The sequence below is a fragment of the Echeneis naucrates genome, chromosome 6 (assembly GCF_900963305.1).
Source record: "Echeneis naucrates chromosome 6, fEcheNa1.1, whole genome shotgun sequence".
Lineage (NCBI taxonomy): Eukaryota > Metazoa > Chordata > Actinopteri > Carangiformes > Echeneidae > Echeneis > Echeneis naucrates.
Window position 1 is genome coordinate 23,013,289 of NC_042516.1, and position 24,681 is coordinate 23,037,969.

Sequence of the window (24,681 nt, forward strand, 5' to 3'; positions counted from 1 at the left end):
ACACCTTCAATACTTCACATCGATGAACAGAAGAAATGGTTACAGCAAAGATTTGGTCATATCACAGATAAATATCTCACACGCCAAAGTTTTAAAAATAAAAGTTTCATCTCACATGTAACACCAGATGCAAAAATCTTCACATCCTCTGTCGACACACACTTTGTGTTATTAATTAATATTGTGATTAGAAGTACAAACTGATAGAACTCATACAAATAAAAGTTGTTTTATTTTTTGTTTTTTTTTTATGACTGAACTTACAACTATCCCAAATCATCATTTAGGTGAAACTCCACAACAATTTGTTCTGCAGATTTAATTACGCATTATTATGCAGTTATTACACCAGGTGGTTACAGAATACTTATTAAGCAACAGAAACTAAAACAATTAACGTGCTGATTTCCTCCAGTGTAATGATAGCTGTGCTTAAAGTTTGAAGAGCAGAAAAATGTTTTTCATTTTTCAGTCTATAACATATTGCAGGTATGAAGCCAAAACAAGCACATCTCCAGAATAAGTATTAGACAATAGAATAATTACCATAATCATGATTATTTTTCTCTGCATTTTAATTAGCCCTATGAAGCTCAATTAAGCTCTTCAGTGTGAGCTCCTATTCAGTAAACAGCTGTCCACCTGTCTTCTTCTTTCTTCTTCCTGGGAAAAGGCTGCGACGCCCGTTCACGCCGAGGTACCATCATCAAATCCGGTAGGGGGGTCAAACGAGGCCCCCGCCGCCTGCAGAAAAGGGGCCCTCGATATGAGGGGCAATTAATGCCAAAGACGGGCAGCCAGAGAGAAGGGACATCATTAAGGCATGCTAATGACTTGCTTACACAACTTTAAAGTCAAAAGAGAACTTAAAATAAAATGACTGAATTAGAAGAGAAGGAAACATTTAGACAAACTGAGCTGCTAAAATAAAGATTTACAGTTTTGGTTGCAGGTTTTTAGGATTCGGCTGCTCATTTGACGTCTAAATGATTTTGGATTTTGGACCAAAAGGGCTTCAGCACATTCAAAGTTTTCCACAGAAACACGGAGGCCAAATGATAATTTAGTTTGGCAGCTCACCGTTTATCTTTTTCCTTTTAATCCTCCATTTGTCTATTTGATGCTCCAGTTTTAGCCGGTGATTTGGATCTTTTAGACCACAATCAGACTGATTTTGACTGATTTCACTTTCACTTCATATTTTAAAGTACAACATTTATTTCAAATTGTATTATGGTGAGGTTTTGTTTCTGTTACAAAAACAGAACAAAAGAAATAAACTTCATTATCTTGTCTTTGTCTGATTTTTAGATCACCCTGTTTGAGCCATGCCAACATGAAAGTGTCATTTTGAAAATGAACTTTCAAACAAAAGCATGCAGACAAAAGTTTTTTCAGGCTATTTTGGATATTTTTATTTAAAACTTTTTCTATTGTTTGAGATTAGTGAACAATGAGGCCAGGAGTAAAGTCAATAAATGCTTTTGATTGCATCAATTAGGGATGAAGATCAGAAAAGTTTTAAGATCTGACCAGAACTTTGAAGTCATCTGATCCAGTTTCTTGTCCACAAGTTTAATTATAAATCCCTGGAACAATCCAGACTGTAACTGTGTGTGTGACTCCTGAGGTGAACCTGCGATGCAATGAAATAACTTCTCAAAGTTATTTCCGTCACATTGCGCCCTTGCAGTTGTGTGTATTATATGATTGCCGTGTCCTGCTCTGTGCTGGTCGGTCAACATGAGACAAATCTGGAAAATGTCTTGGAAGTGGATCAATATCAAAGCATAATCTGGTGATGATCAACCTTCCTCCTCCTCCTCCTCCGTCTCAGTGGCACTAATCGCCCCTCATACACAGGCCCCGAGGAGACCATATCTAACAAGGACGCCTGTTTTCTTCGGCTGTTTGATCCCTGAAAGTGAAAGTGTGTTAATTACGCAGAGACAAACCCCATCTGGATTGGAGGCATTAACCCCTTCCTCCATGATTGCTACACAGTCATTAAGCCTTCAAGAAAAAATAAGGACTAATGATGACCAGCCTCCATCACAACAAGCTGAGACTTGATTGCAGAGCCACTTGCCTTCACATACTGTAATTACACTATATACCATAAAATTACTGAATCATTATCATGTCAACAGACTTGTGGTGTAAAATCAAAAACTACATTAATTGATCGAAAATGTAAATTTTCTCTTTATTGTGATTTAGCAGTTTTTACTCCGTTTTCATTCACCATCACTAGAAAACAATATTGACAGTTTAATATCAATTATTAAAGGAGACCCTTTGAGATATATAAAGAATTTATTTTGTGGAATTTAAGTTTCAAAATACTTTTCATTTCACAGAAAGTAGTTTCAAACAGAGAAGACAGTTATTAACAAATAAATTCAGGCCTGTTCCGAAATTGACTGAGTTTGTCTAAATACAAACGGGATCAAGGCACCACCAGGGACGTCTCTACTCTAAAGTTTAACATGAGAAATAAAATCGAAGAAAATCCCAAACCTAAACTATCAGGAGAAAATACATGCATGATAAAAACGTCATTATGCCCATGCACTGTGTTGCACGAGGAGCTTTAATTTAAAATACAGAAAATAGTTTTGCTATGAAAATGTAACTCTTCTTTTATTCGATTCTTTTTCTGTGACATGGTTTCTGGCTCCAGGTCTGTCAGTCTTTGGTTTGGTTCCGTAACCATGTCCGTGTCTCTAACCCTAACCCAACCCTGTTGTGGACGCTTAGACAGACAGGAAATAGACCCATCTGCCTCCTCACAGGCCTGAGTCACAGTGTAACGCAGCTCTAGATCATTCTCTCAGGATCTGAGCTGCCAATGACATTTGAAAATGTGATTTTTATTTTATTTTTTTTTTCAGGATAAAAAGAGAATTTGAGGATTTACACTGAAACACAAACAGACATTTGGGTGAATTCCTTGTCTTTGTCGTACAGTGTGTAGAACTCAAGTGCTAGGATGGTGTGTGAGTGGTTCTGTGTGTTCGTGTGTGTGCGTCTAGCTGCTTAGCTTCTCAGTCTCCTCCGTCCTCACAGTGGTCAGCTGGTTCCCGTGACCCGTCTCCTCCTCGGGAACCTGAGACAGAGAACGAGACAGATCAGACATTTATTAAAAAGATCAGATGAAGACTAAAGTGAAGGGGACAAAGAATAAAAATATTCACACATTTGTAGTAGAAATGGAACAAAATAACATTTCAAATGATTAAATAAACATTTTATAAAATATTCCGGTTTTCCCTGAAATGATGAGAGCCATCCATCCCCAGTTCAACTATAGCATCTATAGCTGCACGATGAGCCACATCCGTGCTGCACATTGCATTGTGGGAGAAAATCTGAACATGATGTGGAGGTGTGACATCATCCAGGACGGATGAGCGTGTGCCGCCTGGTGGTCCCATGATGCTGCTGGCTGAGTGGCATCACATCTGACTGTTGGTTTAACGGCGCCATCTTGTGGATATATGGCGCCAAATTAGCATCTTTGATTGATCAGATTTCAGCTTGAGAGATTTTTGACATCCATGAAGAACATGTTGCCTGAAGTTTCACCCAAGGATTTAAATTTATTAAAGGGAAGTAAGTCAAGACTTCCTTAATTTAAACCCAAATAAATATTCCTTCATTGTTTCAAGCTACATAAACTGTATTCTATCAGCTGACCTGTTACATGCTTCTGTCCAGGAAACGTCTGAAAACTCATCAGGAAATATTTTAAAGTGAAGCTTTAAAGAAGACGGTTTATTTTACGGCTCCTAAACTTCATTATAATTTCAGTAATTACAGAGAGAGTAATACTTCTTTTACAAGATACATATTTATTGAGATCAGATTTATTATTGGAAACTTTATTCTGACCTGCTGGGCTGCCACCGATGACACTCCGGGTTATTTTAGTGATTAATTACAGCTAATGAATGGAAACTGAACTCTGCCTTTGTTTTCTGTGTCACCGGGTTTCTTTTCAGGGACAATTTGCAGGAAACGATTCAGAAATTACAGCCTTTAAAATGAAGCTTCCGCTCCGTCTCACCTCCCAGTAGATGCTGTCCTCGAAGCAGATGGTGTCGGGGGGGGCGCCGAAGATGGGCAGCTTCAAAATGAAACCTGAAGTGACACAGACGGAGACGAGTAGACATTTAAATGATGCTGCTGTTCAGACCTCATGGCCAACCTGCCACATTCCGAAGTATTTTTCAAACCAGTCAGGAGTCAGACCACAATAATGAAAATAAAAAGAATCACATAGTGATCTATATTCATATATTGGCAGCAAATACAATGGTAGGTTTGGGTGGATAATGTCACGAAGCCATAACGTTAGGCAACCTTTTGTTGTCATGGTGACAGTGGGATGCTACATTCACACAGGAATCGAACGCTGAACTCCTGTGGTGTCATTTTCCTGTTTGGTTAACCAGCCAACCTCCTCCTGTTACTGTCACTATAAACGAACCCAGGAACAAAATGTGCTGACTTTAGTAAACGTGTTAAGACTAACCGACTATGAGGCCTCCCAGCAGCGCGATGCCCAGAGTGACGGCCAGGGAAATGATCTGACGAACTCCCTGGTCGCTTGCTGAAATTTCTCCGCTGGCCACATCGGGGAAGACGTCAGTCAATCTGAAAACACACACGCAGAGTCAGCTGAGTTCTGCAGACGGATCAGAGAGCCGAACTCATTCTAACAGTCTGAAAAAGAAAAATTCACAAACTGGAGCTCACAAATTGGAGACCTGAAGCGGCTCAGAGTAATTCAGGATAAGTCCCAGAGGTTGTTTGACAAAGTGAAATGTTTACCCTTCTCCATAAACGTCCGCCGTTGCCAAAGCGGCCACGATGGCCCCCACAATTGCACCCAGGATGCCGGGCATGCCGTGCAGGTTGTGAACCCCGCAGGTGTCCTGGATCTTCAGTTTGCTCTCCAGGACGGGCTGCAGGAAGAGGAAAGGTAGAAAGAAGCACATTTCTCTCTTTTCAATTATACAAACTGAAAAGGCCTTCTGAAAACACGCTGACGACGCTGTGACATTTTAATTAAAACCATTCCTTTCTTAGAGTCCTACAGTATAGAAGACGATATATGAAGCATTGTCAAATGTGGGATGCCTTCTGCCATCTTGGTTCTTGGGTTGCATTTTTTGTGTCCAATATCCCAAAGAAATGTGATCAGAGCTGAGATTTGACCCGTTCAGAACAGCACCGTGGAGCTTTTGCTGCTGGCTGATGCTGAAGCGTCCTTACTGAGAGGTACTTGAAGCCCAGGACAGAGATGATACCGGCCACGAAGCCCACGATCATGGAGCCAAAAGGCGTCAGCATCATTTCGCCAGCCGTTCCTGCAGCAACTCCACCAGCCAGGGCAGCATTTTGGATGTGCACCTAAAGAAGGTAAAAAAAAAAAAAAAGATTTTATCTAACGTGCTCTTATTGTGTTTGTTTTCAGCAGTTTTAACCTCGCTGTCACTTTGAACAACAAAAGTCGCTGCAGGGATGAAACCAGTGAGACCTCAGATACTTTCTCTTGGAGCCTGGAAGCTAAAGACTCACAGAGATAATTTTATATGTTGACCCGACTATTTGTACATTGACAGGATTTACCTCCGAAGCTTTGACACACCGTTTAAACAGATTTCAATTCAATTTACGCTCAAAGAAATACTTTGTTCGATAAGACGTAAAGCTGTAAGCATCAGTTTTCCTTCTGCAGACTCTGTGAAGTGAACAGCAGGAACTTTTAAACTCAGCTGGTCACATGTCGCAGTCTCCTTCGCTCCACAGCAGGAATGCATCAGAGACAAACTGGTTGTGTTGTCTTTACCATCAACAGGCCTCGTGGTATGAACGCTCCCTTTTTCAAGTCTCTGCAGTGAGCAGGATTCGCTCCGGCCTGATTGCCATCGCTGCAGGAATGCCCCTACCTTGATTTCAGGATGATTTAGGGCTGACAGCTGAACTTGATCTACGTTGATCTATGTTTGACTCACATGATCTTTCATGTGACTTGAACGTAGCTTGGGGTGACTAACGCATCATCAGATCCAAACTCCTGACAGGAAGTCAGGTCGGTGCTAAAACTTTCCCGTGGCTTTCCATCATTCCACCTGCTGCTTTTTATTTTCACCTCTCCATCTACTGCTAGCTGCAGTTTTTCAGTTCAGCCCTGACAACCTCACCATGTCCAGCTTGCCGTCGTGCGCTGTGAGGGCTGACATGGCGTAGGAGGACAGCGTGCAGGCCGCCAGGGAGTAGTAGGTGTTCATGGCCGTGCGGTGCTGGTCGTCTCCGTGAGCCGTGATGGCGGAGTTGAAGCTGGGCCAGAACATCCACAGGTAGAGGGTACCTACGTGGAGGTGAAGCAAGGAGGTCAACATCTGGAACATTTTACACCAGATATGGGCAAAAAGATGTCTTTTGCATGTAGTGGCCACAGGATGGCAGCAGAAATAAGGATATTCCACATAAATGAACTCCTGTAATCAGTAAAAGGATTTTCGATCTTGGTGGATTTACCGATCATGGCGAAAAGGTCGGAGTGATACACGGAGCTGTTCCTGTGTTTGCTCTTGTCCAGGTTCGGCCGGTACAGAACTCGGGCCACAATCAGGCCGAAGTAGGCCCCGAAGGTGTGGATGGTCATGGAGCCGCCGGCGTCCTTGGCCTGAGGCAAAGTCAGTTTAAGGCCACATTAGTTTTTTTCCCCCAACACAGATTGTTTGATCGGTCCTAAGAGATGTGTTTTCTGTAACCTACCCCCAAAACAGAGAGCACGATGAACTCATTGACGGCGAACAGCGTGACCTCAAATATCGCCATGAGCAGCAGCTGGACCGGGCTGGTTTTCCCCAAGACAGCTCCGAAGGAGATGAGCACGGAGCCGGTGCAGAAATCAGCGTTGATCATACTGAAAGAGACGAAGTTTGATCAAACATTTCTCCTAATTTTGCAGCGTTTGGAACTCAGTCAGCTGTTTTCAAAAAGGTTGGACATGTTTATTAATTAAAAAAAAACCTGTTATTCTCTCATGTTTGCATAGCAGGTCTTTATTTCAGCCTTACGTAACGTAAAACAATATAGCTCAGCTCATGTGTGAACCTGAAGCTGTCGTAAAGCCTTTTTTTGTTTTAATAATAAAGATCACGACTTCTGATTTACTAAATGATCCAGTTTCTTGAAAGAGGGATCCGTCTAATTCCAGAAAAAAAATTAAACTATAGAAACTTAGTGATCAGTGAACGGTTTGGTTTCTGTCCCTGTAATAAAACACATAGAGCTGTTGTCATTGTGTCGTCACAGAACAATTCATTTGTGTGTGTGCGGCCTCATGACGTATTTAAGATGGCTGAGCGTGAAGGCCAAGTTTACATATTTTGTGTTATTTGTGCGTGCTGCTTCACACATACCTCTCCACTCCGATGTGGATCTTGCCTCCGTGCATGCCGTGGAAGAAGCCCTGCATGAGCGTCGCCCACTGCAGGGCGAAGGCCGCAATCAGGAAGTTGAAGCCCACGCTGCTGAAGCCGTATCGCTGCAGGAAGGTCATGAGGAAGCCGAAACCGATGAAGATCATCACGTGCACATCCTGGAAACCTGCACACAGTAGAAGTGTTTTAGTTTTATTTTCCAGAACTTCTGTTGATCAAATAGCATTTGCAGATGACACTTAACTACCTCCCTCCTGCTTCTGATGATCTCAGCTCTGTTTCCTGCCTTAAAAAAACATTTACTAGTTTATAGTTAACCCATATTTTCCAAGTTACTAAACCAGATCAATGGCAAAATTGTTGCTGATGTGACGTCTTCAAATTGAGTTTGAATCCTTTTATTCCATATGCAGGAGCAGACATTAATGGTCATTTGGGCATTCTTCTGATTTTGACACTAAATATCAACTTTCACAGTAATTGGAAATAATTATTAAAGGTTCATGTTGTAGGGAAGCAGATTTCTTCTTTGATAATGTGCCTGAAGTGAGAGAATGACCTTAAAATGAACTGTTAGGACGTGTAACTTTGTGACATCATAACAAAACTATACTATATATAAGTGATGGCAGCCCTTCAGCGGCCGTTTAGATCGGCCTCGAGCAGATCAAACAGCCCATCGCTGCCAAGAACGGAGCAGCTCGGCGGCTTTGTCATTGAAAACAGCCTCCTCTCTGTCAATGAGGCCTGTTACATAAGCTTTAGGGAACATGGATTCAGCTTCAGCTCAGGCCTCGGCTGTGTGACTCTGAGGAACTATAAAGTAGTTTTCAGTTTTAGAAAGTTTTTGCTTCTAATATAATAATGTAACACACGATAACTTGTTTTTGAAACTAAGCTGGTCCGCCGTGTGAAAGGTCCTGCAGCGCCTCGAACGCAGCCTGCCGTGGCTGCTGTGACCTTGGAGGCCCTTAATTGGCACGGACCGGGACACCCGGAGGTGTTGCCAGTGTCCCCGTTGGCATTTTGGCCAAGATTCTCCAGAGTGACATCCAGGAGGACACAGTCCAACCAGACCGAGTCTCACGGTCACAGAGTGGCAGTAAAAAAACAGGAAAACAGTAAATTAAATTAAATTAATTGTTAATTAATGTTTGGTCATTGTGCTTTTTGTGTGCTATAGAATTAATTGAAATATCTGATAACAAATTTTGAAAAGTGGATTTTGTTTACAAACTCCAAAGCAAAGAAACACTGATAACTTCAACGACAAAACAAAAATGTGAAATGAACAAGATTATTTTTCGTTAGTCTCAATTACATGATGTTTTAGCAGCATTTTCATTATTGAACCTGAGACTGATAAACATTTTTCTGAGGTAATAAGTCAGGTGAGAAGCAGGGCCATTTTTCCATAGAGTTCAACACAACCCAACTTCTCTTTTCACCCAGTGATGGTCTATGTAGAATTTTAGTTTCAGGACTCTTCAGCATTGGGTTCATTTACAACGGCTGAACCTTCATTCCACTTTTATTTCCAGTCCAAGTTTCCGACAAGGAGAGAAAAACAGTCCGACTTGTGAGTCTGTCTGTTTATTGTTTCTTGCAGGTGTGCTGTAAAGATGGAGGATGTAAGTTGTGCACACGCAGCACTTAAAGGTGAAGGTGACCTTCTGATTCCTCTCCCATGACAGTGAAGGTGTCGGGTTAAAGATTATCCATCAGCGTTAAACTTAACGGCCTCCGGGCTCAGCTCCTGTTTTTCTAAACTCAGACAGTGTTTGTGTGGAAAAGCTGCAGAGTTCTGGTCTGTTACCTGAGTCAGGTGTGTCAGAAGTAAAAGTGGAAATATCACATGATATCTGAGTAAGTGACAGTTCTACCATTCTCCCATAGAGACTACGTGTTCGTGCCAAACCAGCGGCTCTGCACGATTTTCGCATAACTTAAGACGGCAGTTAGAATGAATCAAAAGCACAAAGTGCACGTGTTAAAATTTCACGTTTCGTGCAGCGATTCTCTCGCTGAGAGGACTTTAGGGTTCATTCAGCTCATTTGAATTGAATTTTTTTCACGGTGTTGTTGGACGGCTGATGTTTTACGTCAAAAGTGATCTGTGTGACATCTGAGAGGACGTGTGGGCGAACCATTAGCTGACAGCTAGCCTGCTCTCTGATTGACTTAAACTGCTCCACTTATCAGCCTGTGAATGATCAAACAGACACACAATCACCGGCCGGAGGCTGAACTCAGGGTCAGTTAACCGCAATCAGCTGAAATCTCTGACACAAAGGACGCAACAGACAGAGCCACATTAAACCGTGATGTCGTCACCAGGACTGAGACAGGAAGTTGACCTGATAAGGTGCAGGCCTCCCTCATGTTTTTAATCTTGTGTTTTCTAGACAAACAATTCGTCGTACAAAACAACACAAATATCAGTTAGTTGTAGAGTGGGAATTACTTCTCACCTCATTGTTTCCCATTAGTCTGCTTTTGGATTCAGTTACTTTCGCTCCGACTAGTGTAGTCGAAATACAACTGGTCCAAAGCCACACAGGCAGCATCAGCACAATTATCATCATCAAATAATGACCTTTGAGTTCATAAGTCATCACCTTTATGTGATAATCGCAGATTTATTGTGTTCACTTGTGTGCCGTGAAAGGTGCACATCACCTCATCAATACTCAAAATACCGAAGATGTTCAGGGTCCCTCCAAAAGAAACCCATTCAGACATCCGAGCAACAAAGAGGAAATTCAGGAAATCGCCAGACTTGTTAGGACACGCCCACCGGCTGTCAGTCATGTTTCATAAGGTTGATTTGTTGAAAATGAAGTCATGTAATATTTGAACGATAAATACGAAGCTCCATCTTTAAGACGTTATTTTTATAAATGACCACAAGGCCAAAAATTTCTTCTGAAACCGATCCATGTTGGACACAGAGAAGAACCAAGTCCATCTGGGTGGTTATAGAAACATTAAAAACAGGAACAATGTTGATTTGAAGAAGAGACTGAGACCGTAAGCTCATCAGGGAAAAGTTTCCTGAGCTAATAAATGAAGGGAGAAGTAGGGACATTTTCCCATAGACTTCAATGTAATCTGTATTGAAGCACAATCTTTTTCCAACTGCGTGCTCATTAGAGCAGTAAATATAATTGTTTATTTATGTAGTATTCAAAAATAGCAAACACATTTTTATGATTCGTGAAATTTAAACGTTTGTACATTTTTAAGCGATATTCTTTTTTGGGTTTGCTGATCGGCTGTGTTGACCCCAAAGAATCAACTTTAGTTTTTCGACAGGTGATTGGTTTTAATGGAGCGGTAATGAGCTTTTGGCAGACTGTAATAAGCGGCCAGTGTTTCAGCCTGTCAAAGTAAAAAGGCTGTTTTGTCGACACCAGCGATCCATAAAAATCAGGAAATGAACAATCAGTGGCTCTGCTTCTCCGGCAGCGAGGTGGAAGACATCTTTCTGAACACTCACTCACAAAGAGGGGGACACGTCCAATTAGGGAAAATACCGCAGCTCAGCAGTTTGTCAGCGTTTCCCAACAACAACAAAATGCTTCCAATATGAACATGCAGGCGTACTTACTGATCTGTAAAAAAAATCCCAGAGAAAACGTGTAAAAGAGGGCGAGAGTTTAGTCGCAGTAAAATGGAATCATACTTCAAAGATAAATAAGACATTCCCAAAAAACTATTAATCTTTTCGGGATCATGAGGATTTCAGTTGGGACAAGCTGACAGCTCAGTTCATACAAACACCAGTTTTCATCTTTTTAAAAGCGGCCGTTAAGCACGACTAAAGTTGAAGCTGTCAGTTTCCCGCTTCAGCTGGAGGTTGCAGACGGGAAGTCGCCTAACCTCTGACCTCTGACCCCGGCCGTCCAGACACTCACTTGGGTAGCGGTAGTAGAAGTCATTGTCATAGTCGGAGTGGCTGGAGTGGTTCCTGTCGTGCCACAGCTTGGCGTCCGTCCCCTCGTCGTACTGCACCAGCACCCCAAAGAGGATGATGATGATGATCTCCAGGATGAAGCAGGTGATCGGCAGCTTCAGCCGCATGTTGGTGGACGCGTCTGTCATGTTTTCTTCCTAACCAGGCTCCAATCAAAGGAGTTAAAGATCCGGCACAGAAAGTTAGACACACACTCAGGGGAGTCCTCCTGGTGCAGACACCTGAGGCTGCTGTGCGCTCGTGTGTGTGTGTGTGTGTGTGTGTTTGTGTTTGGAGGTAGAAGAAGGAGATCACAGACAGACACTGCAGCTGACTTACATCTGTGCTTTTGTTCAGCTGGGTCACACCTACTGGACCCGCCTCCTCTCCAAATAAGCCAGGGTCGCTTTTAGCTCCGCCCCTCAGCCACTGTGCTTTTTAAGGTGGACTTTAAGGTGAGTGCACCTTAAGAGACGGTGCTAAGTCATAAATAATCCCTGACTGACTGGATCTGCTCTGTCGTTACTCCTGAGGCATTATTAAACAGCCAGTGTTGGCTAATGTGACTTATAACAGTAATTAAAATAGAAATATGTGTAATTAAGAATTTGTTCTTTCCTGTACAGCTGAAAATAATATGCATCCTTTACTGTATTATTTCATTATTATTGTGTATGGACAGTCTTGATCTGCAGATTTTAGAGTCAGGAGTCACTGTCTGTTTTTTCTGATTATTTTCTTGAAATGTGTAAAAGTAGAGCTGTTTTGGAGAAGGGCCACAGGAAGGGAGTGTTTAAAACTGCAACAATAACAGATGAAGAAAGACAATAACAACAAAAAAATACAAATTAAAAACTAGGGAAAACGGTGCGGCCACAGTTTGGTCCTTTTGCGGTTCCCTCGCCTCGAAATGTTTCATGAATCTGTTGTCGGCCTTTTCAGGGACATCTGTTGGAAATAAAATAACAACACCGGTATTCTTTCTGTATTATCTTTCTGAGGAAACACAACAGCACAGATCATCGATTGTGTCCTTCACTGCCACACTACAGAGAGGATGTGGGCGTGATCGTGCATCAGGAGACACGGTGAGTAAACTTCTTCCTCCTGTTGCTGTAAAGTTTGATCAGAGGTGTCACTCACACCTGTATCGACCTCCATCAGTGTGTCCTCTGAACTGGAAGGAATGCTGTTATGATTTTGGGGAATTTCAACTATTACCACTCGAGACCACAGGCGTCGTCTGTTCAGCAGCCTGACTGCCCCCCCCCCCGTCCCCAACAAGCTCCTGAAGAAGCTCATGCTGGTTCTGATAGAAAGCTGACAGTCTGTGGTGGACTGGACTAATGAGGTGCAGGTGGTCCGAGCTAAAGGATCAGGTTCTTCTTTTACTTCATGTGGAATGCATTTGTTATTACTATTCGTTTTAATGGTTTCAATCTCCATATTTTATGTTTTTTCTGAACATTTGTAATGTCATCAATGAATTCATTTTAAAAATTTAATAGATAGATGTATAAAATACATTTTTAAAAATGAATTGTCATTCATAATATCCACTTTGCAATAATAATTTTCCCATTACGACATCATTATCTCTGAAGTAATATTTTTATTTGTGCTCTATCACAAGCAGCAAAAAGAAATGAAACAATTTGGAGAACCAGTTTCTGAAAAAATATCTAGTTTTAAAACTTTTTTTCTGTTTCTGCTTCAGCCATCAGTTGTTAACCTGTTTCTTCGTGCAGGTGGAGTCCTGATTGATTGAACTTTCAGCTTCTTTAAAATATTTCTGCAGACTAGTCTCAGCTTGTCTCTCCTCCTCAACTGCTCTTGTCCCTCATTGGTTCATCTCAACATTTCCAATTTCAGGTTTTGCTTAACTCAACAAGCCTCCGAGCAAAAATCAGGTTCACACACTGGTCAGGTTCGAGTCCATGTACAGTACCAGACCTCAGGCGATGTACCTGTGCGGTCTTGTAGGAAGGCTACGACGGGATCAAACAGTGACCTTTGACCTCTCTGTTAAACCTGAGTAGTCAGTAAGTCTTGTTGGAGGGAAAGAAACCTGAACTAAACGGAGTGAGATAACGAAACTATCCAAAGGCTGAAGGTCCAAACAGAGAACGAAAACAGAGGTTATTTACAATGAACCTTAAAAATGAATGAATGAATCCAACGGGATCCGAAAACAAACGTGTGGTTCAGCAGAAGCTGAACATTTTTCTGTGTGAAAGGTTTGAATGCTTTAAACCTGCAGTCTATCCTCTGAACCGTCAGCGGGCAACTCCACTGGTTGTGAAGAGGAGTCAGACGGGAAACTGTGCCCAGATCAGTAAACTTTTTTTTTTTTGATGAGTTTATGGTCTCAGTCTTTAGTTTCAGGTCTTCGTTATTAAAAGGATGAATGATGGGTGTTTTTAAAATGATGACGATCATTCGACAGAAATTAACTTTAAATGATCAACACTTCAGCTCTGCAGGTGTTTATCTCGTCACTCTTTCTTTGAGTCTCCTGCCAGCTGATTATGAGGATTAGTTTATATTCTGTTAAATGCCTGAGAGATGCCGAGAATAAGTGTCATTCCACAGCTCTCTCATCTGAGGCTGAGTCTTGTGCAAGTGCACACAATTTCATACAAGTCTCTCTGATTTACGTCAGATTATAGATAAAACCTAACAATTCCTAAAACGCTTTCAATTCCATCGTAATGTGGCAACTCTGTCCTCTCTGCGCCACGTGCTGATGTTGAATCAGTTCCACCGAGGTGTGCTTTTACAGATCCAGATATTATTTTCTAAGAAATGTTCCTGTATTTTGACTAAATTGGAACAAAAGCAAGGAAATCTGAAGTTTAGTTTTTAATAAAGCTGATTCAGGATGTTGGATGGATTAATTTACTAAAGACATCTAATCCTGCAAATCTAAGCAATTAGTGTGTGTGCACAAACATTTCTGCTCATCTCTCTATCCTTTCTCTCTCATGTCCTTATTTCCACTGAATAAGGCAGCAAACCTGGGAGCAGCACACGGAAGGGGCCAGTTTGGCTTTCACGTTAATATGAACATATTAAAGCCACGCTGTTAGGAACGGTTTGTTCATTCTAACATCAACATGCTAATACTCTCACATCTGAGACTGATGGGAAGGTCGTCTGATTTGCAAACGTTTGGTCTTGAATCTGAGAATTAGAAAAGTTTCAGTGTATCCTGGAGGGAATGTGCATGTTAGAACTGGAGTCATAAAACGCTGTTAAAAGAATCGTACAGATGAGAGTTCAGGATCTCCATTCGAGTCTGGAAGTCCAGCTTTGGCCTCGCTATTAAATATTATACAGGGAAAGGTAGGACTGCTAATAACGCAGTACATAGTTGAAGTTTGAAGTTTGAAGTTTATTAAAAATAAAGTTTTGTGTTTTTACAACACTGCTGACGGATTTTACTTTTACATTACCCCACACAGACGGAGAAAACATCCTCCATTAATAAAGGTTTAGCTGCCAAAGCGTGCCAAAAAAAGAGGATGCATCACACCACAAAATATTTAGTCGTTTTAATGTCAACCTGAGTCACCTGAGTCTGATCCTTGTGTGCATGCCAGAGATTTTTTTAATCTGCTGTGGAAGTGGATGCCTCTTGTCACTCCATCAGTGCAGCAGGCTGTCTCCTGATAACGCAATCTCCCAATCTTTGTGTGCATGTGGAGGTGGGGGGGGTTTCAATAGTAACACTATGGCGGCTACAAGAGACCTGGCACCAGATGAAACGAGATAAAAGCAGGACCCAACCTGCCTGTTACATAACAGAGATAACATACATTAGGAGGCTCTCACTAATGCACAGTGCAGCCATTATCCTGAGCTGTTGGTGCTTTTCAGCCAGCACGCTCATTTCACAGCCACTATGTGTGCAATGAAAACATCTGAAGCTTCACACATTTTACTGTGACACAAAAATTCCCCCTGAGCCTGGTTCTGCCCGAGGTTTCTGCCTCTGAAAGGGAGTTTTTCCTGCTCATCAGGGATCTGTTGGGCCTCTTTAAATCATTTTATAAGGAGTTCAGTCAAGACCTGCTCTCTGTGTAAAGTGCCTTCATGTAACTTTGTTATGATTTGGTGCTATATAACTAAATCTGATTTGATTTGAGTTTTTCCTTTCTCCCTTTATGCTGGAGCACCTGCCACGAAAGGATTAATAAAATATTTCTGGTTCTGTTTGTGTGACAAGTTCAGCGTCAGAATTAGGTGATTTACTAACCAGCCCAGAAGCTGAGTCACTTTTCTTTGGGGCCGACGTGAAAGAACAGCACTCATTACAAATGCATGATAAAATCATTGATGAAATAATGGCTGACTCTGCAGGACTCGTAGCTAACTGACAATGTGCCAGCTATGTTGCAATAGAAAAATTCTTAAAGTGGTTTTGCTGCCTGAAAAGCGGGCGAAGTAGAAACTTTGTACTGTCTTGTGTTTATTTAGAGTTTTGTGTGACAAGTGGAGGATGAGCTCCTGGTGAGCTTCAGGCGAAATAGGAAGACGGGTACGAGAAGAAAAAAAAACGTCTCAGATCTTAATCTAATGACAAAGGGCGTCCCCTTGTTTTAAAACCAACTCGACCAGTCAATGACTGCCTGATGAGCCTCAGGCTCAATTGTGGGACAGCGGGTCAAATGCTCACTGTACGGTGGCCAAGAGAGGTCAGCGTGCTGAAAACAAACAATCGTGCCGAGGTACAAACTAATTCTGACACCATCATCAGATGGAGACACAAAAAGTGCCAAACCCAGAGAGGACACCTTAGCATGGATCGATTTTTAGTTCATTCACACTCTTTATGTGTGTCTGCTTCTGCTGTGTGTATTTGCAGAACAGTTGCAGCGCTTTGAGCTCTCTGGGCCACCGTACTGCTTTCTTCTTTTTGTGTGTTCACTTATTTTTCCCAGAGAGCTGAACGAGTCCTGAACACGAGCGGACATATGTCAGTCCAATATTGACGTTGTGCTTCAGTAGGAGCAGTTTCGTCAAGGTGAAGCATCAGTGACACATTTCGTAATATCAGCAGCCAATCAGTGAAGAGCCCGCATGCCTGACTGGAGTCACATGTCGCACATCTGATACAGTAATCAGAACAACATGACAAAGTGACATAGTTCACCAATGTGACACTGAATAAGAATCTATAGCAGGGAAATCAGGAGACCTCCCAGCGATTACCTGACAAACAGATAAACACATGAATCACACAAAAAGTCGCACTGTAGAAAAATGAGACGCTCCAAACTGACTCTGCTGATTGTTGTCTGATCACAAACCAGCCTTTGTCACATGATGAACTATGAGGACGCCATAAAAATATTAAATTATTGATCCGACAAAAACACAAATAACTATCAAACATCCATAGTTCTGTATTTTACAGCAAACTAAAAATAAACTAAAAATAAAGAAGGATGTTAACAGTTTTCAACGTAAAGCTGCTTATTACACTCAAATCCAGGTTCATTTGGTGGGGGGGGGGCACTTAAAGTGAGGAGGGTAAATCTGTGGTGGGGCATCTGTAGGAATGCTGAAAATGTTCCAGGGGGTTAACATGTACCATGGGCGGGGGGGGGGGCCTTTCTGGGCTTTAACAGTGTTGTCAGAAAGTACATACTTCCACCCGTGAGGCCGCCCTCATGACCCCGACACTTGTCACTCAGTTCTTCAACACAGTCACACATGGCTGCACTGCGTAAAGTGATACGCCATCATGGCCGCAGACAGGCCCGACCTGCTCTCCTATCAGCCCCGTTCATCAGGAGCACACGGACGGGACGGACAGAATGAGGAGAGGAAGGTGTCTTTCAACGTACTTTTGTAGAACATTAAAGTGGCGTGAAAAGCGGAGTTGAAGAAATTTTCATCCCTGACCGTTCAAACTCCCCCCCCCCAAAAAAAAAAAAAAAAAACTTGCAGGCCTTCAAAAACAAACTCATCCATCATACTGAGCTGACATGTCAGAGTCAGCTGTGTTTACCTGCAGGCTGGAATAAGTCAGACTTCAGCAGCTGCACAGAGAAATCAGTCAAACAGGAAGACAGGAACAAATGGAGTGAGGACGGAGCTTCATTTCTTTAAAGGTAAACACTTTGGATACAAAAGAAGATGCTAAAGACTTTGGATTGGAACATTTTCAAAACTAGAATTTGAAGGAAGTTATGTAACTCCATGTTCTTATATGTGATGATACAAAAAATGCTTTTGCCTCATTTACTATTGCTCCAAATATGTGCTTCCCTTTTTTTTGGCATTTGGTTTGACCTTCGACCTCACGCTGAAAGGATAAGCTCCAGTGATTACAGGGATTTCCTCAGATACTCTGTCATTTTGTGTTCCAAACATATTTATGCACAACACACACAGCAGAGGGCAACGTTTGTGCTGCTCACTCACCAACGCTGGCTTTGCTGATGACAAATCGTGAAGGATGACGGATGCAAGAATAAATAAGAAGGAGTTAGAAAATGTCTTCGATCATAAAACAACAGAGTAAATAGTTTGTTGGCATCAAATAACAGACACAGAATTTATAAAGGATCAATAAAATAGTCATAGAAAAAACTTCAATTGTTTCAAGTTCAGGTTTTTATGCTTTTTGTGTACAGGTGGAACTTTTGGCCAGATTTTGTGGATTTTGTGGAAATGATTTGGAATAATTAAATTAAAAATTCTGTTTTAAAAAGGACCATAACAGCTAGACAGCATGTCGTTGTGTCACTTATGGATGGAATTACAGTCATATTGTGTTGTCTATTATTGTGTATTAATATATCGCTCTTTTTGCCCCCCCCCCTCACCGAACTACGGTGGCTGAGAGCGCTCAGCACATGTTGGAAATGAGGCTTATGAGAAGATAGATGGATGGACAGACGGACGTGGGGACACTTGGCTGCTGTCACCTCGAGGTGTTTGGGTGAATACTAATTGGAAGCCAAGAAAGAGTCCCATTGATGACGGAGCACAATGGAGAGGCAACACAAGCAAAAACAGAGGAATCCTATTATTTCATCCTTTTTCCACATTGGACCACGTTTGTGTGACCGCCGCCTGCTGTCACTGCGTGGAGACGGCGACTCTCATCACAATGCAGCCCTTGTGCCTGGGGTGTTGGTGTTGGGGGGGGGGGGCATGGCAGCAGAGGAAACTAGAGCCGACACAGCTTCCTCTCCAACTTGCCCCCCAGAGCCATGAGGGCAATAACAAAGATGGCTGAATGCACACTATAGTCCTCTTTGGCAGCAGGCTGCTGGGAAAGGTTAGAAGACACAGACGGGCCTGTTGTGCAGGTTCACTGTCAGTCCTGGATGATACAATATGCAGTTTGACAGCAGAGAATGGGCAGTACAGTGTTTTATTTCCTGAAGTAATCATGTACAAATCACAGAAATACGAGTGCTAATACTATAATAAACTGATTTTTTTACAAGACGATTTTTTTCTATTGCTTGATGAAGATGATTTGTTGGGTATGGGAGCTAAATGTGCTGAAATTTTTAATGTGCTCTGAACAGTTTGGGTTTTTTTTTTTTGTTTTTTTTTGTGTAAAGTTTGGGCCTCAAATTAAGGGTAACAGTTAGATTTTGTTGGATTGCATCTCTGAAATCCTTTGAAATAGGTGCAACAAAATCACATGATTTATTGTGAAAACGCCCTTTTCATTTCAAAATCTGTAAAAGCAAGAAAAATACCTTCAAAAGTCCTGAATAAATGATCATCTCTGACTCATTTTGTGTCAGCAGTCCGCTGTTCTGGGGAACGGGTGCTTCAATAATCATGTTTAAACGACGTTCAGTTGTCTTTTCAGTTTGTCAGAAAACAGAAAAGGGAGGAAATCACAATGAAAGGGAGCGTTTGAGACCTTCATACGGTCATTAACATCTGGAGCAGAGAGGACAACAAGCCTGTTTACACATTGTTGATGACAGAGGGGACCAGATGACCAGAGAGAGGACAGCGAGGGAGTCACAATGAACTGACAGCTGAACATTCACGGCTCAGTCAGAGGGACCAAACAGCTGCTTCTGCTCCCCACAGTAATGAAACATCCAGGAATTTTTTGATTGGTCAGTTTAGAAAACGGCGTCGTCATGTGGGACAACGGAAGAAGATGAGTGGACGATCGCATCCTCTCACCTTTGCAGGTATTTCCTTCCTTTAACTCTAACAGCCGAGATCAGGTGAGAACAAGCAGAAAGTGAACCTTTAGAAGAACTCTGTCGTGTTTTCTTATGAATTATAGGAGCTGGAAAAGTGACTGGCCTCATAATGAACTGTGCTGTGATTCTTCTGCTAACATCAAGCTGCTTCTGCTGGACTTCAGCTCTCTATTCCACCAGCAGACCAGGTAGAATCCCAACATGGTGTTTTCTGCTGCCAATGAATCCAAACCAATTCAAATAAATCAGATGGTGGAATAAATCTGAGATGAAAATGACCTGAAGCTGCATCATTTGTAACCTGGAATTATTTTTTTATTTTTTTTCATGAAATATTTCAATATTGCCCACATTTTCTTTTCACTCCTTTTTTTAAAGGTAAGACTTTACCTTTAAAAAAAGAGTTTGTAGCGACAGCCACCATTTTCCTTCTAACATCTACGGCTCGGTCAGGTTTAGGAAAATTTTTATTATTATAATAAAAGTGTGGCTGACAATGTGGAAAGGTAATAAATATTGAAAATAAAATGCTGCAATCCTGTTTCCAGCACCGACCTCCTCAGGATGGAGACATTGTCACCACACTTTTCCACAACTATAAAATCAAGATAAAAACTGTTTGAACTCATGAGGGACTTCAGAAGATCCAATAAATGTTCTGATGACAAAATTTAGCTTTTGGAATTTCTTTCACAGCCCGTGGCCTGAGCTGGGACCAGACGTGTCTGTTTAATAGTTTTAACTGTATGTGTGCCAGTTCTTACGTGTCAGAGACTCATTCACGTTGAAAGGATGTGCGATTTAACGATGGCACAACTCTTGTTGGATGCTGTTCGTCCGCAGCGACCAAGAAGCCGAAGTATCTGATTGACCCGCCTGCGTGCACCGAGGTCGTTGGCCGGAGAGGAAGTACTGTCACCCTGCCGTGCATGCTGAGAATCAAACCCAACCAGTACAAAGTGAAATGGACGAAGCTGGAGCCGGGACACATCGGGCCAGAGAACATCATCATGATCTCAAATGCGCATGCCTTCAAGCCGTACGGCCGTCTCGGGCCGCGGGCTTCTCTTCGAAAAGCTCACGCCATGGACGCCTCCTTAATCCTCCGCAGCCTACAGCTGGAAGATGGCGGCAAGTATCGCTGTGAGCTGATCAATGGCATCGAGGATGACAACGTCGTTATTACGTTGAGGATTGAAGGTAACTTACACAGTAATAAGAGCCCTGACTGCCCTGAATGGTGACTCCAGGGAGATGATGCCGTTTCTGTAGAAATCTGGTGTTATTGGTGTAAATGGAGTGAAATGTGTGTTTGAAATGTGCCCGCGGTCACAGAGGGGTGAGGATATGGGACATGGCCCATAAATACTGACCAGTTGGCCTCTGTGTCCAGGAGTGGTGTTCCCCTATCAGAGTGAAGATGGACGCTACAGATTCACTTTCCATGCAGCCAAAGAGGCTTGTTCCCAGCAAGACGGCACCCTGGCCACGTACCAGCAGCTCCACAGAGGTACGGCGATCCAGGACATAATCACCCGTTTATGTGTTGTATCAGTTTGCTGAATTGAGGTGGTCTCTCACGCAGCCTGGATGGAGGGTCTGGACTGGTGCAACGCCGGCTGGATCCGCGACGGGACCGTCCAGTACCCCATCATCAACCCTCGGCCCGTCTGTGGAGCAGAGATGTCCCCTGGGATTCGTACCTACGGACCAAAAGATAAGGATCGAGACCGGTTTGATGCCTTCTGCTTCACCTCTCAGACGTCCGGTAAGCTCAGAGTCCGTCCGTAGTTTCATGAGAAAAACCTGGAACCAAAGTGGACTGCTGGAAACAGAAAGGAACCGCAGTGTTAGAGAGACGGTCTTTATCAACCCGTCCTGACGTTCCGACCCATCGGGGGCATTTTGTCCTGAAGCGGGAGCAGCACAAAAGCTGAATCCTGGACTTACCAAAATGGAGCCTGGCTGCCACAGCTGTGTAATAAAAAAAGTCAGAGGCTGCTTGTACATTTTGTTCGGTAGACAACGTCAGCATTAACAGCTGTTTACTGTTTGTGTTGCGAGTTCGGCATGAAGCTTCTTTCCCTCCGTGTTCTTCAGTGCTAACAGTGCTAACAGTTCAGCTCAACGGCTCATACTGACTCACTAATCCCTTTCTGCTAAACAACAACACGCCAACAACACAAAGATGGCTGCTGAGTGAACAGCTGGTGGAGCTAAAATTGGCCACGTAGTGAAAATAAAACTTACAAAGAGCTTCTTTAAAGGCTGGTGATTATATCAGGATGATTTCGTTAAACGCCCTCCTGCCGTCACTAAGAGCTACTGCAGCCCGAAATGTGGATTAATCCGCCACTTAAAATAGTCCCTCATGAAGCCACAATCTAAGTAATGCTATGAATTATTATTTATTCTATTTTAGCAACAGCTTCACCCTCAATGCTGCAGCTCTAATAACTGTTTGACTATAATCCAGGAAGTTTTGCCATTGAAGTATAACTGTTAAATGGTGTTATCTTTGTTTCACAGTTGTCGTTTGTTTCTTCGGTGCTGCTGAATGTCGTCCTTGCGTTACAGCAGGCTGACCTTTAGCAGCAGATGTGTGACAGTGGGCCTGACAGTAGGTTGACAGAGGACAATAAAGTCTGTTGCTGAGATATCAGTGGGAAAATATTTGGCCCATCTTCCAACGCTGTCAGAAAAATGAGAGCAAAGATTTGGGGAAATGGTGAACAGAAGGCTCAAACTGCTCCTAAGATTCGACAGTGTTCAAATCTTAAGTTGACCTTTGCTCCTCTAACAGGCTCCGTCTTCTACGTATCGGGCTCCTTCTCCTTCGAGCAGGCGGGACGTGCATGCAGGCGTCAGGTAGCCGAGTTGGCGTTGGTCGGCCAACTGTACGCCGCCTGGCATTTCCAAAAATACGACCAATGCGACGGAGGGTGGCTGAAAGACGGCAGCGTGCGGTTCCCCATCAACAACCCCAGGAAACGCTGCGGAGGGATCCCCGAGGCGGGCGTCCGCTCGTTAGGGTTCCCCAACAAGACGACACATATTTACGGGGCGTACTGCTACAGGTAGCCCCAGATCACACCTGAAGAGTCCCAGAACACACAGCACAACATACTGTAATTTCCAGGACCTGTCCACCGACAGGACGGACACCCCAGCAAGAAACCTCACATCTGAAGCAACAGACAATTACTGACAGCAGAAAACGTTTTATATTCCGCTCAACTGATGAGTCACATAATCAGTTTGTCAACGCCGCAAGCTAAGCAGAACTTTATTCAGCTCTAAACTGGTTTGTTTCATATCGAGAAATAAGAAACTGAGTCAGCTTGGTTTGGATGGCCGTGGATTTGTCTGTGGCTGGTAAAATAGTTTTCAGTGAAGAAATAATGTGCATTGGTAAAAAAGTATAACTGCGATTAACGGAATGATGCAAACGGAAGTAGATGATGAAAAAGACACAAACAATCACAGCACACTAAAATCTGTAATGACGCTGCCCTGCTGCCTGTGAACTCATTCAAAAATAATTACATGTTATTTAATTTCTTCAATAAAGTCGTGCCTCCATCTCAGCGTATTCATTTAAAATGTGTGCATTTTTTAAATGTTGCAGCAGTCAGGATGAGCGATTGTGAGGAGTGAAAAGCAAATCATCAGGTTTAACTGACCCAACACGTCTGCGTTTCACCGTGTTCAATTTTCCCAAAGCAAAAAAAAGAAGAGTGAAAATTCGGATTAAACTAAAAAATGTCTTTTTATTTCTCTTTTTTCATTGGATCCATTTTTTTTTTTACTATATTATTCCTACTTGTACATTGATATAGTTTGTGTTCATTACGACAACAATTGGCTGCTTTGTTACTTTAAGAAACAGGATTACAGCACTTATAGAAAAAGATACAGCAGATGAGCTTGTGCTTTAGTTGCATTATCAAAATGTTTTGTTTGATTTTCTTTCATTGGTCCCAGAAGAAGAGCTGCGACTCCGGGGGCCTGGAAAGAGTCATTCAGACACATGACTGAATGTCAACTCAGATTAGGATGCTGAACGCTGATAGAAGCCTGCAGATTATATTAGCAGGTTAGCAAACGGCTGCACAAAGTCTAAGAGACACCTGAACAAAAGTCAGACCTGTCGGCCGGTTCAGCTTCATCCAGGTGAATCTTAATCAGCAGCACGACGACAACCAAAACAGCACACATCTGTGTTGAGTTATCACATCATCATTGATAAAGTTGCCCTCTTCACTTAAAAGACACAACAAAATCATCCCGTTCGCACTTCCTTGTGGTGTCTGAGGTTCAGCAGAAGTCAGTTCAACACGCACGTGTTTTGTTTTTTGTTTGTTCGAGAGTGCAGACTGCAGGAGATAAACAGGTTACAGCTTCTGTTCCTAACTGACGCAAATCCACACAGGAGTAAAAAAAACAACAAAAAAAAAAAACAAACAAGGAATCCTCCGGACTGTAAGTACGACAAGAACTCACTGCAAACTATCAGAGACAGAAGTCTGTTACAAAAATGTTAAAACAGCATTCACGGCAGCAGCTGTCGAATTCAAGAGTTCAACATTGTCACTGAACAAGATTGATTTTAATTTCTACAATCTATCACAAACAAATTGGTTACAAAATGGATGTAGATCAATTAAAGAATACAAGATGTGTCTTTTTTTAACAATCCGGTGAAGAATTGGTTTTGAAATATTTTCATATGCCTGCAGTCTGGGACAGAATCTTTCCTATCACCTGTTTCCTGTGCGCTTTATAGAACAGCCTTCATCACAGTTTGGTTTATTAATGCTAATACAGGCTAATAAAACTTACATTTACATGACTGAATCATAGATTGAATCTTAGAATTAGCTTGGCATATATGTATATGTATGCATATATACATAAATGTTTGTCATTTTATGCTGATAAATGGGTTTAAGGAAACAAAACTTGGAGTTAATGTGAATTTTTCTAATTGGAAGCAGGATTCTTCATAATTTCTGTAAATCCTTCCGTGGATATCAATATCAACATCAACTGGATTGATTTTTTGTTTTTT

The 24,681-nt window shown here is 42.3% G+C and overlaps 2 protein-coding genes across 2 annotated transcripts; one reads left to right on the top strand and one right to left on the bottom strand.

The window, feature by feature from the left end:
* Positions 1 to 2,638: 2,638 nt before the first annotated feature.
* On the bottom strand, positions 2,639 to 11,746 carry rhbg (Rh family B glycoprotein). Its single transcript, XM_029503319.1, has 10 exons — positions 11,378 to 11,746; positions 7,440 to 7,626; positions 6,790 to 6,940; positions 6,550 to 6,697; positions 6,213 to 6,379; positions 5,281 to 5,418; positions 4,837 to 4,970; positions 4,538 to 4,659; positions 4,070 to 4,143; positions 2,639 to 3,109 (listed from the first exon to the last, which is right to left on the bottom strand). Exons 1-10 carry the CDS (start codon positions 11,562 to 11,564, stop codon positions 3,032 to 3,034), a joined length of 1,386 nt encoding a protein of 461 aa, XP_029359179.1. The 5' UTR covers positions 11,565 to 11,746; the 3' UTR covers positions 2,639 to 3,031.
* A 5,484-nt stretch (positions 11,747 to 17,230) lies between these two features.
* hapln2 (hyaluronan and proteoglycan link protein 2) lies at positions 17,231 to 23,115 on the top strand. Its single transcript, XM_029504384.1, has 6 exons — positions 17,231 to 19,595; positions 19,694 to 19,798; positions 20,454 to 20,810; positions 21,004 to 21,120; positions 21,196 to 21,378; positions 22,414 to 23,115. Exons 1-6 carry the CDS (start codon positions 19,562 to 19,564, stop codon positions 22,689 to 22,691), a joined length of 1,074 nt encoding a protein of 357 aa, XP_029360244.1. The 5' UTR covers positions 17,231 to 19,561; the 3' UTR covers positions 22,692 to 23,115.
* Positions 23,116 to 24,681: the final 1,566 nt, after the last annotated feature.

What these genes read in the sequence shown, in the direction of transcription:
- rhbg (XM_029503319.1), bottom strand. Translation starts at nt 11,564, where the DNA reads ATGACAGACGCGTCCACCAACATGCGGCTGAAGCTGCCGATCACCTGC. An exon ending in CTTCTACTACCGCTACCCAA is followed by an intron (nt 7,627 to 11,377) that starts GTGAGTGTCTGG and finishes TACTGTGTGCAG; the next exon opens with GTTTCCAGGATGTGCACGTG. An exon ending in TGGGCTTCAAGTACCTCTCA is followed by an intron (nt 4,971 to 5,280) that starts GTAAGGACGCTT and finishes CTCTTCCTGCAG; the next exon opens with CCCGTCCTGGAGAGCAAACT.
- hapln2 (XM_029504384.1), top strand. Translation starts at nt 19,562, where the DNA reads ATGAGTGGACGATCGCATCCTCTCACCTTTGCAG. An exon ending in TATTACGTTGAGGATTGAAG is followed by an intron (nt 20,811 to 21,003) that starts GTAACTTACACA and finishes CTCTGTGTCCAG; the next exon opens with GAGTGGTGTTCCCCTATCAG. An exon ending in GTACCAGCAGCTCCACAGAG is followed by an intron (nt 21,121 to 21,195) that starts GTACGGCGATCC and finishes TCTCTCACGCAG; the next exon opens with CCTGGATGGAGGGTCTGGAC.